Below are 16,849 nucleotides of genomic sequence, written 5' to 3'. Positions count from 1 at the left end.
AGTTGAATGCCAGATAGTAATAACTCCATGCATTTTAACTTCTGGTTTTATATTTGCAGCAGACATCTGAGTTTAATGTATCATTACCTTTCTGTGGCAAAATCTGCTTGTTTCTTTCCAAAGGAAAATGGACACGTGTAGAGGTAAGAAGTATTCAAAGAACAGCTACAGTTTTCTTAAGTAGAAATGGCTCTTCTTTTTCTTTAGCTGAATTGGAATCCTTAGTTGCCATGAAACTTTTTATAGTGTATGTGTCACTGTTGTATTTTTAACCTCAAAATGATATGCTTGCTTTCTTCTTTCAGATAAAAATTATTCACACTAGACGGGCACTTGATGTGCAGTTCTTGGATACTGGAACAGTTGCAACTGTAAAAGTATCAGAGCTTAGAGAAATCCCACCACAATTCCTGAGAGAAGTAATTGCAATACCTCCTCAGGTATAAAGACATGTTAAAGCTAACCTGTGCTTGATCTCTGGGCAGTTTTTGTAGTGCTGCTGCTTCAAGGTTTCTGTAATGAAATCTTGTTTTGTTTAATAACATTCAACACTGGAGCATATTCCATTGTGCATTTTTACCTGAAGTAGGTCATAATGTAGTCCTGTGTATTGACAAAATGTGTGTGTGTCAAGGTACAGGTTTTGCGTGTTCCCCTCTTTCTGTTTGTCATACATTATTTAATCTCTCAGTATTAATGAAGTTCCTGTGAATAGGAACTTTTGGAATAGTTTCCATATTATTCAATAATATTTGATTCTGTTCTTAGGCTATAAAATGCTGCCTAGCAGATCTGCCTCCTAACACTGGCATGTGGACTCCAGATGCTGTACTGTGGCTGAGAGACACTGTAATGAATTGTCCTGAATTTAGCATGAAGGTAAGTAGTCAAAATGCCTATGTGACTTGAAATCCATAAGCATGTGGAAAGACCATTGAAAGAACACCTCTAGAAGCTTACTCATAACATTTATTTTTGTTATAGAAGTTCAGAAATTTGTAGCCAGCCCTTGGACATAAATTCTATACAAAGTCCTTTTCCTAGGACATTTGGCATAATACTTGCTTAAGCCTGTTAGAAGTTTCTTGTTTCCCCTCAAGAATTTAGCAGCTCCTCATTAGTCTTCAAGATTTTGCTGTCCCAGTTCAGATATGCAGATAGTTATTTGACTAGCTGATAAGAAACACAGTTGTTAATGTTTCACTACATAAAAAGATAAAACTGTTGAGTTAAATTATTTTTATGTCTCTTATAAGCATTGTTTTTTCTCTTTCTTGTCTTCAAATGCAGCTTTATTTATGATTGCTTTTGCTAATCCAGTGTGACTTAGTACATGCTGTTATATACTTAGAATTTATGTTATCTTTGAGATAAAATTATTTCCGCTTGCAATGTATCCTATCCAGTTTAATTAACTGAAAACACTCTTCTAAAGGAAATCTATTATTAGATACAGACTAAACAAAGGTAATTTCCTCTTAAAAATCTGATTCCAGATACTGTCACAGCACTTTTTAAAAGTGTTTTGTAGCTTTTGTTTACCTTGTTGCTTGGTTTTACATTGGAGACCACATAGTTAAAACATAGTTCCTGTAGTCTGCGACTTGACTGTTGCATCTGGCTTTTCTAAACATCCTCTTCCTAGATGCTTTGAGCTTGTTACTAATTTTTGCTTGACTAAATAACAGATGACAGATGTATGCTTTAACTATGGAAAGTTGTTATTCCTGGCTGGGAAAACCAACAGAAGAATCTGTAATGAAATGTTATACTTTGTCAAATTAAGATTTCAGTGCTTTACTATAAATAATGCTCTTATCTGATATTAAATAGAAAATATTTTTATGTTGGTGCTTGAAAGTTGTGATGCAAAGCTGGAAGCTTTTTTCATCTTTTTTTTTTTTTTTCCCCCATCCTTAATTTTTTCCATCCTTCATCTCCCATAGTGACAGATAATTTTGAAGGATTATGTGTTAATATTTAATAGCAATACTTAGTTGTTTAGATCTGTATGGACACTGGCTGCTGTTCTTCTGAAAAATAGAATTGTACACACAGTACTGGGATTGAACATATTGGACAGAGCAAAACTCAGTTCAAGCTTTGTATTTGCTGTACCTTAGTGCAATACCTGCAAATGGACTCTTTAGCTGCTGTGTAAGTTGCTTACTATCTGACAACTTCACTAACGTATTTGAGAGACCCTTGAAAATACTTCTGTGCATACAGAATGCAATGAACTGTCGCCACTTTTCTGTTAAAGGTTTTAGTCTTCTGTACAAAATCAGATGTTCATTTAATAGTTCTAAACTGGAAGTTAAACTATGTTTTGTTTTCCAAGGTGGCAAAGCAGGACAGTTCAAAGGGAATTGTACACATTTACTTGTTTGCTCCAAAGAACTTCCCAGACATGGATCATAGCATCAATCGACAGATCAAAAATGCAGACTTGTGGAAGCACCAGAAAGATGTTTTCTTGAGTGTTACACCCAGTGGGACTGGCTCCACAAAAGTGACAAGCGATGCTCTTTCAGCTCTACGGTTAACTAGCGGAAGGCTAGAGAAGAGTTTCTCTGATCCAGCCAGAGAACCCAGCAGTGTGGTGTCTACCACTGCTATGCCTCCGCCTCTGCCTTTGTTAAAGACTGGTGAGCTCATGGATGTCTATGTCCCGGTGGCCTGCCATCCAGGTCACTTTATTGTCCAGCCTTGGAAAGAGCTACATAATCTGGAGGCCCTAATGGAAGAAATGATCTTGTACTACAGCAGGGCAGAAGAGAAACCTGTGAACATAGAAAAAAACAAGCTGTATGCAGCTAAAATTGAAAATCAGTAAGTATATTCTTAAATTAAAAACAAAATCTTTGAAGTTAAGCTTAACTCTGCTAAGCTAGGCAAGCCTAGCTCTGCTTTGTCTGCATTGTTAACAGGGTGGCAGATGTCCAGTGATCACTGACAGATTAATGGAGTAAACAAGGTTGCAGTCTCTTCATGCTTGCAGATTGTAGTTGGAAGAGTTGACTTCTCTTCAGATAATACCAGATCTGGGAAGCTTGAGATATATTGGTTAAGATCTTTTGGTTGTGTATTGTTTTTCTGGTGCCTTGACAGTGTGTGGATATGAATTCAACTTATCTATTCCTGTTTTCCCCATTTTTAGGTGGTACAGGGTCATAATAAAAGGAATTCTTAGAAATGGGTTTTTGTCAGTATATGAGCTGGACTATGGTAAACATGAGTTTGTCAGCATAGAGAATGTACAGCCACTCATGGATACGTTTAGAAAACTACCTTTCCAAGCCGTAACAGCCCAGCTTGCAGGTAGGTAGTAAGAATTTACTATTTTTTTGTGTTAAAGTTTTACATCAGTGGGCATACCAAATTAACAGAAATGTAAAGTGGACAAAACCACAGGTTAGTGATGTAAATGTTTTTTGCTAAAGTAAGCATGTACCTGCTTGCATAAGCATGCTTAACGCGTGCATGCATGTTTGTCATCAACATAGCTCTGCTTTTATTCTTGACATAGGTGGTGATGGTTCTGTTTTACTATTTGTCTGTTTAAGGCAGCACTTATAGTTATCATGTATAAATCTGAAGATAGCTTCAACTTTGCCAGCAGCTGTTTTTCATTGTCATAAATATTTATCATTTAATATGTGGGATGTCTTAATATGCAAAGGACACCAGGAAATCAAAACTAACTGGGTTTTGAATCCTTAAAAATAAACGCATTACAAAGTGTCAAAGTTATGTCAGTTGATAAGAATTTATGTTCTGTTTATCCTAATCTGCATTAAGTTAGGAACTAGATCCTGAGTTTCTGGAGAAGTACTTTTCACATATCTTGCCCCTCCTGCAGTTTACTGTTTTCCAGTGCATATTTGGAATCCAAAGTTGCCTGAACATATTGATGTTATCAAACAAACTAACTCCACAAGGAGGGTAGGGGCTTTCAACAGACATAAGTAAGATTAATTTCCTTGAGAACATGGGGCATAGAGAGTGTGCATACATCTGATAGAATTAAAACAATAAAACTTGATCTCTCCTTACTGTCTTTCCTTTTCCAATTTTCTCTTTCATTTCTGCATTGCCTTCAGATATATGTGTCTCTTCTTATTCAGTTGCTGCTTTTCTGCTGCTGGTTTGGTCAGCCCTAGTCTAGGCTCCAGTTACAGAACAGTGTTGCCTGCAGTCACAGGCCACAGAGTTGGTGCTCTGATCCTCAGTTGCCTTCTGTGCATCTGCTTTCCTGCACAGCCTCAGTGTGACCTTGGGGGTTGCTTTAAGCTAGTGATGATGGATATGTTACCCCCAGGCTGGCGTCTTAGGAGCGCAGTGCTGCCATGAAGCTGATTTCTAGCTGCGTCTATTGGGGTAGCACCAGATCCAGCTGAGCAAGCCTGCAAGTCATCTCATTTTCCTGCTTCACAGAATCCCAGGTAGCTAGTTAAGCTGGCCTCTGAGCTGCTTCATACTGCCAAAGCAGGCCAGCTGGGCCCAGAACACTGGTAACTATTGTCTTGCTATTCTTCTACTTTTTTCTCTCTTTTTTTCATATCTGCTACCTCTCAGTCTCTGGTCCAGTTCCTGGTAAAATCCTGTTTGCTTTCCCACCTGCCTTTCCTAGCAGCAATTACCCTTTCTTAACTGTTGATGAACTGTTGAATTCTCATCCCTTCCATAACCTGCAAGGATCTGTGTTCCACTATTAGCAACCTGCTGCTAATAGTGAAAGCACGGTGTTGTCACTTTGTTGTTTTCCTTCTTTTATCTTAAGTTGTTTTTTGGGTATTCATGCACAGTATCTGAGCCCCTCGTGTCTAGATGCTGAACACCAGCAGTGGTCTGGGGAGACTGAATTCTGATTCTGCAGGAGCCACTTCTTTCTTGGTGGATTACAGCCATATTCAAAAAGTTGTTTGGTTTGCAGCATCACATCCCTGAGCAGATTTGACTTTGTGGGACACAGCACTCAAAGAATTAGCAGCAGTACTGACGCATTTAGGCTGTGTTTCTCTTTGTTTCTGCTCTCTGCATATCTCGTTTGGAACTTGAAGGTTTGGCAGATGTTTTAGTCGCTGATGCTGCTTTGAGATGAGGAAAACTTAAATCTAAAGTAAGGCAAACAGGACATACAATTTTGGCAATCTCAGGCAGAAAACAGGGAAATTGTTTTGAAAGGATCTTTAGTTTCCTTTTTGTGGTGTTTCTTAATAAGTCTTGATCATGCATGGCAGCCAGTATACAAGGAGTCAGTGCATTTGCCTTTCACTTCTGCAAAACTTGTCCATATTTTCAGACTTCAAGAAAAAATGTCATAGCCTCTGTAACAAGTAAGCTTGTTTGTGTGGGAGATGAGTGAGCTTGTGTTTCCCTTCTAGAGTCAAGCTGCGTTCAGGAGCACCTGAACTTCTCTTTTGTCAAGTATTTAAACTCCCACCACTTCTTTATAAACTCAGTCATTCAGATTGGTCTAGTCTGTAAATGACCTTCTATTTTGCTTTACATTTGTCCCAGGAGTGAAAAGCCAGCAGTGGTCAGAAGAGGCATCAATAGTGTTTCGGAATCTTGTAGAGAAGAAACCCTTGGTGGCACAGATACAGGCAGTCAATGAAAGCACTAACTCTTGGGATCGAAAAATAGTGACCTTCCTCGTGGATACATCTCTTCCAGATACTGATATTTGGATTCATGATTTTGTGTCTCAAAGTCTTGTGGAATTTTCAAAGGATGATTAATTGCCACTTCTGAAATGTAGCAGCTCAGATTATTTAGCAATAATATAAGTAACAGGCTTTGAAGAGCAATTTATTTACTACATGGCCTTGGAGACATAAAGGGGATAAAATTTTAAAATCTGTATTCTGTGAAAAGGTTTTGTTTAACAAGTTTGGTTCTGTTGATTTCAGTTGACTTTCTGAAAATTTGCACTTTGTTTACCCTTGTAATGCTAGAATGTTTGGGTGAAAGTATTAAAAAAAGTTATTTATCGATAAAACAATTTTGACTTTTGTTCTTGTGATCTTTCTCTAGTTTTGGGGGGGTGGCTTTATTGCATAGCTGTTACTCAGAGCCATTACTGGATACTCCTCCCTTTTTCTTCAACTAGCACTTTAATTACTTGGGAAATATGGAAGCAGTCCTCAATATTTCTAAATTTAGTGTCATTGACATGCATTATTGGTGGGTTTTCCCCCCTTCCTTAAATTCTAAAGAGCTGAATAGTTGAAAGTGCCTTGTTTGGGACACTGCATTGTGGGTCTTAGCTTTCACAGAAGGGTGTGCACTTTGTGCGCGTACTAGTCTGCTTGCTGTTCTTTAGCAATGATACCACTTTTCTGCATTCTCTGCTCCCCTCCTCACCCCAGCCCCCCTGACCAGCTGCTAAATTCAAGGCATTCCTTTCCCTCTTTTCTGATAACTCCTTTTCATGTGTGCTTCTGTGAAACTTTCAAGGACTGCTGCTCCCTGGAGACAGGAGCAAGCCCTGTCTATAGGCATATGGATCAGGGCTTGAAGTCCTATGAACACTGTATTTTTGGCCTACTTTACAATCTATTTTATTTTTGGCAGTAAGAATATTTAGAAGAGGTGTAGACATGATGATATTTCATAGTCTGCTGCCTAGATTTGAGTTTGCTTGCATAGCATTGTTAAACAGTATTAAAGCTTTCCACAGAAGGATTTTTTTCTGCTGTGCATAGCTATATAATCTTTCTAGTAACACACAATCTGAGCTAATAAATTCTGCTAGCATGCTCTCTGCATGGATAAAAGAGACTGGACAGAAAGGAAACCATGACCTGAAGGATGCAGTGCATATGTAACATTGGAATGGGAGAAAGAAAATGCATGCAAATATTCTGAGTAAACAAGCTGTTTAAGCATGTAAGACTTAACATTTACACCGTCTTAGTCTAATTCTGGTGTAGCTCTGAGAAGGCTGAAGCTAAGCAGCAAGGAGTCCTCTTGGAAATCTGGTGAGTGTCTCTGCCTGGACTGTACACAGGGTGTAGTGAAACAGAGCGGTAATAAACTAACAAACTGCTAATCTGATGCAAATTGCTAGTTAACATGGTCCCGTCCATATTTAAGTATGTGGAGGTGAAACACTCAAGTGTACTTGAAGTTATGTTAATGCCCAATATATTAATATTTTTCCATGTTAATCAATTTCTTCTTCCTCAGCTGCCACTGCAGAAAAGGTGAAGAGTGTGGGCAAAGGAATCAATGTGATGATGAACTGCTGTAGGATAAACTTCTGTGAAGTTTCCTTCTGTGTAGCACTGCTTCTGAGCCTGAAAATCTGAATGGTGCAGGTTGTTACCATGAGACAAGCACTTTCTGAGCTCCTGAAGAGAGTTTTCCTATGTAAGACCATATGCCACCTTCAACCGCAACCTTGCAAAGTTTGGTGGCTTACTAATTAATAATTGTAATGGCATAGGGTGTTTAGCTAGAGCTGTTCTGAAGTTTGGCTGGTTGTGTAAGAAATGCCGGTGCTATGTTTGCATCCTTTGAGGCTTGGGGATCTGCTGCTGGCCATTAGTTGATTTGTACCTGTGAACTAATCGGGCAGGCTTTGGGACTCTGCACTCAGTTATTATGGGAAAGGGCCTTGCAGATGTTTGAGAGGCTCAGAATGCTTTTTGAGCTTGTTATCTGCTCCTTCTGGAGTATGCCTCACCCCCTCCTTGGTTGTCGGTGGCTGCCCCAGAGTCTAAAAAGCCCAAATTGGTAGCAAAGACAATATTCATACAGTCTCATGCACTGGTATGGCTCAATGGAGTTCATGCAGATGTTATCTTCATAGCACAGAGTGTGGTCTAAATAAATCATCAGCAAACCCAGGAGCACCACTCACATGTGGTGAATCCTTTTAGGTGTGCATGGATCATACGCCCAACCCAAAGTTACTAACGCAATGCTCTGTTCAGTTCATACACTGCATCCCAGTCTTCATACCCACTATATGACACCACCCCTGTCTGAAGTAGCATTGCCAGTCCATTACACCACAAGTACTCTGCTATTACTTACTGTCTTCTTACCATGTCTGTGAAGTCAGCTACAGAGCTATGATCTCATACCTGCTTTTAATGTTAGGTTTTTTTACCCCACTGGCCAGCCCGTAGTCTCTGATACATTTGCTAACTGACCTGCTAGTGCTATTTGGGTACATTGCGTGCTCTGGCTTTGAAAAACGCAGAAGCTGTTGGCTGTACGCAACACTGAACACCGAATTTGTAAAATTTGCTGATCCATGAAGCGTAATCAGTAGTTAGTCTGCTGCTCCTAGGAGGCGTTAGACCTGCCTGCTGTGCCTAAGCTGTTAATTCACACAGAATGCTCCATGGTTTTTAACTTCAGTTTTCCGCAGTGTGTGGTTGTGGTTTGCTGTGAGCAGCTTCTCTGCTTTCATGAACGTGTGACAGCTCACCAGGGGCGCCTCTACCGCCTGTGTCTGAATGGAGCAGGTGTTGGAGTTCCTGTTTCAGGAGATCTTTCCATTCCGACAGCTATAAGAAAGGCCTCTGCGGGAATCCTGCATGCAGGGCTAGGCACTGTCATACAAGAGAGATGTGGATTAATTATAGAGAATCCAGACGAAAGCAAGAACAATGAAAGTCTAGAAAACCTGGATTCAGTAGAAGGATTGTAGCTAATCTGGATAGGAGAAGGCGAAGGAAGGGAATGTTTTCAAATATTTTCACTGGTAAAGCATCTGGGTTTATACATAGGAAAAATAGGATGTGTGAAGGCCTGAATTGCAGAAAGGTAAGTTTAGGTTAGGTGCTAGGCAATCTTTCTAAAGAGAGAGGGAAAGCCTGGAAATTCACTGGAACTCACATTGCATTTTAAGTGCAAACAACAGGTAAAGATGTATCTGCAAAAGCCCAGCTGACCCTCCCTTGGGATATGGAGATGGAGAGTACAATTCTTGGGAATCCACCCAAGATAACTTTCCAGACAGAAAAAGGGAATGCAGCATTGTGAGACATGTTTTGTGCAACACTGTGAATTTTACAAACTGAAAGATGAGTATTCACTACCTAGGGAAAACAAAAGGCAGATCTTTCCCTGTCCCAAGGCTGTGAACAATAATCACTTTCAAATCACCTGTTTTCTGTTTATTCCTTCTCAATTTAAGTTTACAAAGTTTAATTTTACCTGTTTTCATCTCCCAGGGTGTTCAGCCCAGGTAGTTTTGAGGAACTCTGTTTCATCAGTGAAACATGGAACCCTCTTTGCCATCCCCAAATTAGTTCCTGTCTCCAAAGTTTCCACTCCCGGACTACTCTTTCCTCATTCAGGGAGACGTCTGTTGCAAAGGTCTTTAGTCTCCCTGTTTTCATACCATCATTTGTTCTCACAGTTGCTGCATATCGGGCAAACCTTTGAGAGCCTTCTTGTGTGCTGATTGTGTCAGACAAGAAAAGTGAAGAACCACCATGCAATGAAGAAAAACCTCACTTTAAACCTTCATAATGCCTGAAAGCTTCCTTTTGTGTTCTTTTGTTCATTGCTGGTATTTTCAGACTGGAAGTCTGGAACAGGAGAATGGCTCTGCAAGGTCAGAACTTGGCTTGGGCAAGAGAAGCCTGTGACCGGAGCAGACAGGCTTCGTGCACGCTGATCCACCACCTCGAGAGCTGCTCTGGAGGCAGCAATACTTTGTGTCTTGTGAACAGTGCTGGAAGGTGCGTTACTTGCAGCATTTGTTACTGCAGTGTGTCATGGCTGACAGCTAAAGAAGCATCACTGATACTTACACTGAAAATAAATGTGCTGAGAAGCTGGGCAATGTCTTCTGTGGTGGAGATGGGATTCTAAGGGGACTGCAGCACTCAGCTTGGATGAGCTGGGGGCCACAAAGCTCAATCTGACAGGAGACAGATGGGGTAAAAATGAAATGGCTTGTGCATATCTCGGAGTGCAAAGCCAACGTGGGCTTGTAGGGAGGCTTGGTTCTGCCGGTGAATCCCCTCCTGAGCCACTCGCAGACTGCACACCCTTGAGAAAGACAGTTGGTAAGCAGGTAGCACAGATAACTGGTGTCTAGGTTTGTCTGATCTGGTATCTTATCAGGTTTCTTCAGCCTGAAGGAATTCAGCCATTTGGGCCGGTCACTGGGTGAACTGTGTGGTTCTAAGTGCCCTTTTCACTGCATTAATGCTGGTGATTTGGGCCATAATCCTGCTCACCTCTATGAGGCATGCACTGAACCTAGTGCTTGGCAGGGTCCCATTTGTATCGTTCGCCTGTCCTGGCCACGAGCAGCATTTCCAGGGCTAACTCCAGATTTTTCTCTGAATGCCATGGGACACGAAGCTCAGCACAAGCCAGAGCAGCTGTATGACAAGCTGTGGAAAAAAAGCCAGGTACCATCTCATGGAGAATGAAAACATTTTCAGATGAAGGGTATTGCTAAGCCTGTGAAGTGTGGGCTGGAAAAGTGTGGAGGGACTGCCCTCCTGTGATACATCTGTGGCTCTCTCTGCTCTTGGCTTGTGGCTGCTGCTGGAGACGGGACTACAGAGATGAGAGGAGTTTGAGGCTGATACTTTGTGGGAGACTTGTTAAAAAAGATTCTTGAACAAATCCATGGGGTTTTACTCAAAGGTGTGATAGGGGAAGGGAGATTTGCCAGCCATATTATCAAAACTGTTGACACCACAAAGTTGGAAGGCAGTTCTCTGGGCTGATGGCAAACTTGGAGTTGCTCTAGGAGGTGCTGTCACTGGTGTACAGGGCAAAGTGCCAGGGAGTAAAATAAGAAATTGAATCAATAGGTGTATTGATGCAGATGACATTGTGGGGAAGCAGCTTTTATAAAATGCCCACACTTACAGCCGTGCTGGTAGCAGGGCCATTCCCAGCCAGAGGCCAGTGTGGCCATGACTTGGTCTGGCAAGGCCTGGAAACCCACCTGCTTCCCCCCCCTGTCCCAGGGCTGCACTGCTCCTCTGGGGAAGGAGTTTTTCTGGTTGCAGCCCCAGGGTGCTTCGCTGTGACCTGGCTCCCCATGAGCTGAGGTGGGCACAGTGGCTCCCCATGAGCCAAGGTGCGCACACTGGCTCCCCATGAACTGAGGTGGGCACATCTTAAGGGGCTTTCCAGAAGGCGGCTGGCCCGGCACTGTGCAGTCAGTTGCCACGGGTGCGAAGGCAGGCTCCAGCGTGCCTACACCGCTAGAAGCTGCACAGACCCTTTGGAGGCAAACGCCGCCGTTGCCGCTCCGGGGCTGCTTTCCGTGGCGGCGGCCGCCGTGCCCCGGGGTGGACGGTGCAGCTTCGTCCTCCCGGCTGCGGGCGGCGGGTAAGGACAAACCACAGCCAGGACCCGCGACCCGGGGCGGGGGCCAAGCCGGGGACAGCTGTTCGCGGCCGGGAGGGGCGACAGGGCCGCCCCCCGCTGAGTGACGGCCGGGCCGAGGCCGGGGCCGGACCCCCGCCCCCCCCAGCGGCGGAGCCGGCGCGGGCAGGACGCGCCGCCCGGGCTCGGCTCACGGGAACGGTAAGCGGGCGGCGGGGTGGCGGGTCCGGCCCGTATCCGGGCAGAATATTTGACCGGCACCGGCTCGACATAAATAGCGGCCGCCTCCGCGCTGCGTGCGCCCGGCTGCGCGCAGGGGTGACTGGCTGGGTGCTGGGGCGCCCTGCCTGCTTACCTGCCGCATACTTGCTTGCCTGCCTGCGTACGTACTTGTCTGCCTGCTGGGAGGCTGTGCCCGTTGGTCGGGGCGCTGCGCCGCTGCGGGGCTCCCGGGCTGCGGGGCTCCCGGGTGCGCCCCCCGGGAGCTGCTGGCGGGGGCGGAGGCCCGTGCGCCGCGCTGGAGCGGGTTGCGAAAGGCGCCGGTGGGTTTTTTGTACCGCTGCTGCGTTTGTAGCCCTGGGAGGTCTGCTAGGAGATGGTTCTCCAGGGAACAGATGAATAGAAAGCTGCGCTGGTTTTGTACGGGAAGAGTAGAAATTGGTGGGGGGAAAGATTCCTTGAGTGTGTTTTCCATGGCCATTCTTTGTCCCGCTTGAATTACTCACTGCCTTGCTTGAAAGGCGCTGCCTATCTCAAAAGATAACTTTCCTTCACTTGGCTGGACACAGCATCTGCCCCGACTCCTGCACCTTCTTGATGTGCTTATCTGTCTGCTTCTGCTTTTGAAATGGTGCTGGATGGTTTGCTGAGCAGAACCCATTGCCCACTGCCCCCCATCTGGATCAGCTGCTCCAGGCAAAGATCCTCTCTAGTTGCTTTACATCTTTCGGTGGGTATTTGGCCTTGAGCCAGAAACGTGCTCACCTACGTGGCTGGGGTTATTTTTAAGTGTGTATGGAATTCATTCTTCATGTGTGACCCACCGGCTCATGCAGGAATGAAGAATGAATTCCTCATTTCTTATCAAAGAGATGAGGTTTGTGCCGAGAGGTGGCACCTTCTCTCGGACTAGCTGACGGAGCAAATACTGGACAAGTTTTGAACATGCAAGCCCTGCTTCAGGTTATGGTCATGAGTCCTTTGTCTTCTTGGAAGGAGGAGCTGGGCTACAATATCAGAGCCAAGCACTATCTTGCTGGCTCCACAGTGCCCAGAGCCAAATGGCTTTTGCAGAGGTGCAGGACAGTCTGCACTGTTGTTTCTGTACAGCCTCTGTACCTGTTGCCCTAATGTACATGCATTTGGGTATCCCAACAAGCACACTGCATCATATGCTCACTGCTGCTCATTTCAAGGTCTCTGTTCTCCTTCTGTCAAAACTCTTTATATTTTTCCCCCCTTCAGCTTTGCTTTGTTTTCCAGCCTGACTCATCCTGTTCTTTTCTACACACATTTATCAGCTGTGATGGTCTGCTGGCTTTTCTCCAGATAATATGTTTTTGCATAACATTGAGAATACATTGCTGTCTCCCCTCCTGCTTGGTGTGTTTGGGGAAGTCAAACAGATGCAGAGGCAACCTGGTCTGTCTCATTACTGATTTCCTTTGCCCATGTTTTACTTTCATTCACCCAGAGGACAGTTTGATTTGTCTTTTCAAGAGACCCTGAATGATCCTTTTGTAAGAAGCCACTGTCCCCTGTAACTCCAACCGCCAGAATGATGCATTACTGAATGTAATGTTTGCAGCTGAATTGTTTTACGTTTCTGTTTGGTACTTCACTGTTTTCCAGGCCTGTGGAGTTTTTGTGAAAGCCCAGCACAGCTCAAGAGGAGGAGGCTGGGATCTGCTTTCTGACTTTTTCCTCTGTAGTTGACAACCATTTGTGAATTGTGAGCTAGGAAGACCGTCTGTGATTCTGTGATTCTGAGACTTTGTCTTCACTTCTCTACTCCGGACAGCCACTTGTAGTTAAAACCTGTTTACTTTGTAAAACTACCATGCTCCTGAACAAAACAGGAGATAAAAATTGTTTTCCATGGCTGTACTGAACAGGCATGTGTTTTTTTGTCACAGGACCCAAGCACTGTCGATGGCTCAGTGGTTCTCTAGCCCATCCCCAGCTCACAGGAGATCTCTCTTCGCCCAGGGAGGTTGTGGCTTCATATGGCGTATTTCTAGAAACCCCCAAAGGTGGAGACCCCACCACCCTGGTGCCCTGTCTCAGAGCTGCATCACCCTCCTGAGAGGGAGCTCTTCCTGCTTGATCGTGGTGAATGGGATACACACATATCAGAGGATATCCTGTGTCAGACCAAGTCTTTCTGGCCCAGGATACTCTGGCTGGCAGCAGCAAGTAGGAGATGCACTGGGAGAGCCATGTAAACAAGGCTACAGCAATGCCTCCCCGGGACTCTGCTACGTTCCAGCACTGTGTGGTTTAGTAGCTCTCACACAGAATCACAGAATGTTAGAGGTTGGAAGGGACCTCGAAAGATCATCTAGTCCAATCCCCCTGCCGGAGCAGGAACACCTAGCTGGAGGTGACATCTTTGTCTCTTCAGGCCTTGGAGGATGGTGTGAGGTCCTACCTCTGCTGAATGTCTCGTTAAGATTTCGTCCACATGCTCCTTGCTGCTGGAACAGTACTCATTTTGCTCCAGTGTTTGCTAAGAATCAGCCTGTTTAGGGCTTATTAGTGGCCCAATGATGGAGCGTTTCACTTTTGGTTCCTCTGTGCCAGCCGCACCAGCAATGAGGCGGGAGCTGGAACAGGCAGGTGTAGGTGTGTTATTGACAGCTCCCTGTGCTTAGCTCTAGGCTTCACAGGACATCGCCGTTGCCTGTCGAAGGGTCCGAGGCACGGCTCAGTGCAGGACAAGAGCCTTTCTGGTCCTGTCTTCACATGGCATCCATCAGTTGCAGCTGCTCCCTGCTACTCGAGCATGCCAGGGAAGCAGGAGTCCATCTGAGGGCTGACAGAAGTTCAGGCAAGAAACCCAGGGTCCCTTTTCAGAGGAGATTGTGCTGGCTGTGAAGTTTCCAAGGGGAAGGGTTCAGGTTACAGAGCAGGAACCGAGTGCACAGTGTCACTAGTGATTCAAGTGTGCCCACATACTTTTTATAGGGATTAGTAATTAAGCAATTAAGTACATACCAGGTGCATGAGAGAACCTCACCCCAAATAGGAGAACACATAACTGTGTTTACAAGTGTGTGCCTTAAAAATATGCAAAGGGGAGATACAGCTGGGGTGGTTTGTATTTGGCCTTTGGCAGAGCTTGAGCACGTTACGTGTTGCCTGGTCACCAAACATCCAGGATATTTGCTGGATGGCCCTGATAAGAATGACCGCGTGCCAGTGTTGAGTTTTGTGGTTTGCAGGCTGCGCAGTGTTGAGGAGAGCAGGGCCAGGAGATACAGGCAGTTCCTGAGTGTCGGGTTCGGAACTGTGTGAGCTGCACCTCCTGGTGCGCAAGGAGAGAGGAAGGTCCGGGAGGGTGCAACCAGCCTTAGGCTTCCCTCAGCACCAGTGGATGAAGAGGTTGCTTTGGTCGAGCGCAGGGAGCTTTCCCGAGTGTGTGCATGGCCTTTGACAGCAAGGCATTTGCTGTGGAGTTGGGAATGTCAGCTCCAGTGTGGTAATGAAGCAGCATCATCAGTAAATGTTGTCTATGACATATTGAACTTTGCTGTAGGGTTCTGGTGGTGGCGGTAACTCCAGATAGTATTACATGTTTTGCATGGTCAGAATGTCATTTAGAGGGTCAGAAGTCATGGTGTGCTTTGATAGATCCAAAATACCTCCTTCTAGATATTTCTTTTCAAATACAAATTATAGTGTGTCGTAGGTGTAACAGCTACTTGTTGTGAGGTTTCTGTCAAACCAGAGGAAATCCAGGTCCTCCTTGGAGAAGTCTGAGCTTCCTGAAGGGACAGCAGTTTCCCCATTGTATTTCATCAGGCATGAGCCTCTTGCAGGGAGGCTGAGAGGGCCTCTGACATATACATCTGACATGGTGGAGCTTCTCACTGCCCGGACCATCGCCTGTCTTTTCTCTGTCCGCCCTTCTCATTCTCGTGGCATGAATGTGCTGGTACTGCCCAGCTCTGCTGTGGAAAGGCTGAGGGATAACGATATGTCTGATGGGCACCACTGGCTGAACCAGGGGCTGGGGATGTCAGCTGCCTGTATGGGCTGTTCTATTGAGAATCGTTCAAGATGGTGCTTGGCTACTTTGCAAGCGTCATAAGGGCTTCCCAGCATGAGAAAGCTGCAAAGCGAGATACTGTGGTGGTCTGCTGGAGGCTGAGTGGCTCCCTCTCACAGTGCAGAAGCAAGGGGCTTAGCCAAGGTGACCTTCAGCCATGTCTAAGCTCATGGTGGTTTAACAGTTTGTTTCAGGGGAAGGCAGCTAAATCCCCTTGTGTTGAACTAGAATCTGAATTCAAACTTGAATTACAGCAGTGAGGACTTTGCTTCAGCTGGATAAACTGAGTGGATGCAGAAGACAAGTCTTTGTGATATGTAGGGGATCAGTGTGGAGCCCAGTTCCCATCCTGTGTAACCTCCTGGTGTTCAGAGGAGGAACCTGGACAGGGCGACACACCTGCACATTCTTCTGAGACCCAGTCACAGACTGTTTAGATGGGAAGGGCCTCTGGAAGTTCTAGTACAGTATCCTCCTCTGAGCAGACGTCGCCTCAGAGCTGGGTCAGGTTGCCCAGGACCTTGCCCAGTTGAGCATCCAGTATCCAAGGATGGAGACCCCACCATCTCTCTGGGCCCTGTCCAAGGGCTGCATCACGCTTGGGCAGGGAGTTTTCCCCTTGCCACAACTTGTTCCTATTGCCTCTTGTCCTTCCCCCATGCACCTCTGAGGAAAGCCTGGTTGTGTCTTCTCTAGAAATTCTTTCCCTTCAGGCAGCCGATGACTGACTGCAGTTAGATCCCACTGCAGCCTTCCTCTCTCCAGGCTGAAGAAGTCCAGTTCCCTCCATTTCTCCTCATATCTGCTGTGTCCCAGCCTCCTGCCCATCCTGATGACCCTGCGCTGGAGTTTCTTCAGCTTGTCAAGACCAGTCTTCTACTGGGGTGCATCAAACTGGGTACAGCATCCAGTGTTGCTGGATGCCAAGTCTGCAGCACTGCAGGAACTGCAGCCTCAGTGGTACTAGGCAGGGGAGAATACCCACCACCCCTGTGGGCTCCTGGTTAGATGCTTTCTAGTGCAGCTTGGACTGCAAGTCCAGTGCAGAGTCTACAGGAAGTCTCTTATAGTTTTAACAAGGTGTTTCAACATCTTGTACGTTCAAGGCAGTGCTGCAGAGCCCAGGCAGACCAACAGTGTGTGATGCTGCAGCCCAGGTCGGTGTTTATGGCTCGTTAAACAGGTGGTTTCCTCTCTGACTGGGAATATGAGATCAGCCTACAAAAGGATCTACAAAAAATGTGTAGGAGACCATTC

At 45.3% G+C, this 16,849-nt stretch overlaps 2 protein-coding genes across 13 annotated transcripts in view; both read left to right on the top strand.

Annotated features, from left to right (window-relative positions):
- TDRD7 (tudor domain containing 7) overlaps nt 1–9,806 on the top strand; it is a 48,676-nt gene extending 38,870 nt beyond the window's left edge. For 6 of the 10 annotated variants that reach the window (XM_065861054.2, XM_065861055.2, XM_071801860.1 and 3 more), the window contains 6 exons: nt 60–143; nt 306–440; nt 769–879; nt 2,342–2,832; nt 3,161–3,321; nt 5,524–6,007. In XM_065861054.2, coding sequence (XP_065717126.1) covers nt 60–143; nt 306–440; nt 769–879; nt 2,342–2,832; nt 3,161–3,321; nt 5,524–5,744 — 1,203 coding nt within the window. In that variant the 3' untranslated portion in view covers nt 5,745–6,007. Of the gene's footprint in view, nt 1–59; nt 144–305; nt 441–768; nt 880–2,341; nt 2,833–3,160; nt 3,322–5,523; nt 6,008–7,194 lie in introns of those variants that run through there. The other 4 variants (XR_011736374.1, XR_011736373.1, XM_071801858.1 and 1 more) reach the window with 4 other exon arrangements.
- A 1,393-nt stretch (nt 9,807–11,199) lies between these two features.
- The window catches only part of TMOD1 (tropomodulin 1), a 29,342-nt gene continuing 23,692 nt past the window's right edge, over nt 11,200–16,849 (top strand). The window contains exon 1 of one of the 3 annotated variants that reach the window (XM_065860257.2): nt 11,200–11,325. The gene's annotated coding sequence lies outside the window, so the exon portion shown is untranslated. Of the gene's footprint in view, nt 11,326–11,377; nt 11,524–16,849 lie in introns of those variants that run through there. The other 2 variants (XM_065860259.2, XM_065860256.2) reach the window with 2 other exon arrangements.

Source organism: Patagioenas fasciata, chromosome Z (genome assembly GCF_037038585.1).
Source record: "Patagioenas fasciata isolate bPatFas1 chromosome Z, bPatFas1.hap1, whole genome shotgun sequence".
NCBI lineage: Eukaryota > Metazoa > Chordata > Aves > Columbiformes > Columbidae > Patagioenas > Patagioenas fasciata.
The sequence above is the reverse complement of the archived record's forward strand: the minus strand, read 5'-3'. Positions and strand labels throughout refer to the sequence as shown.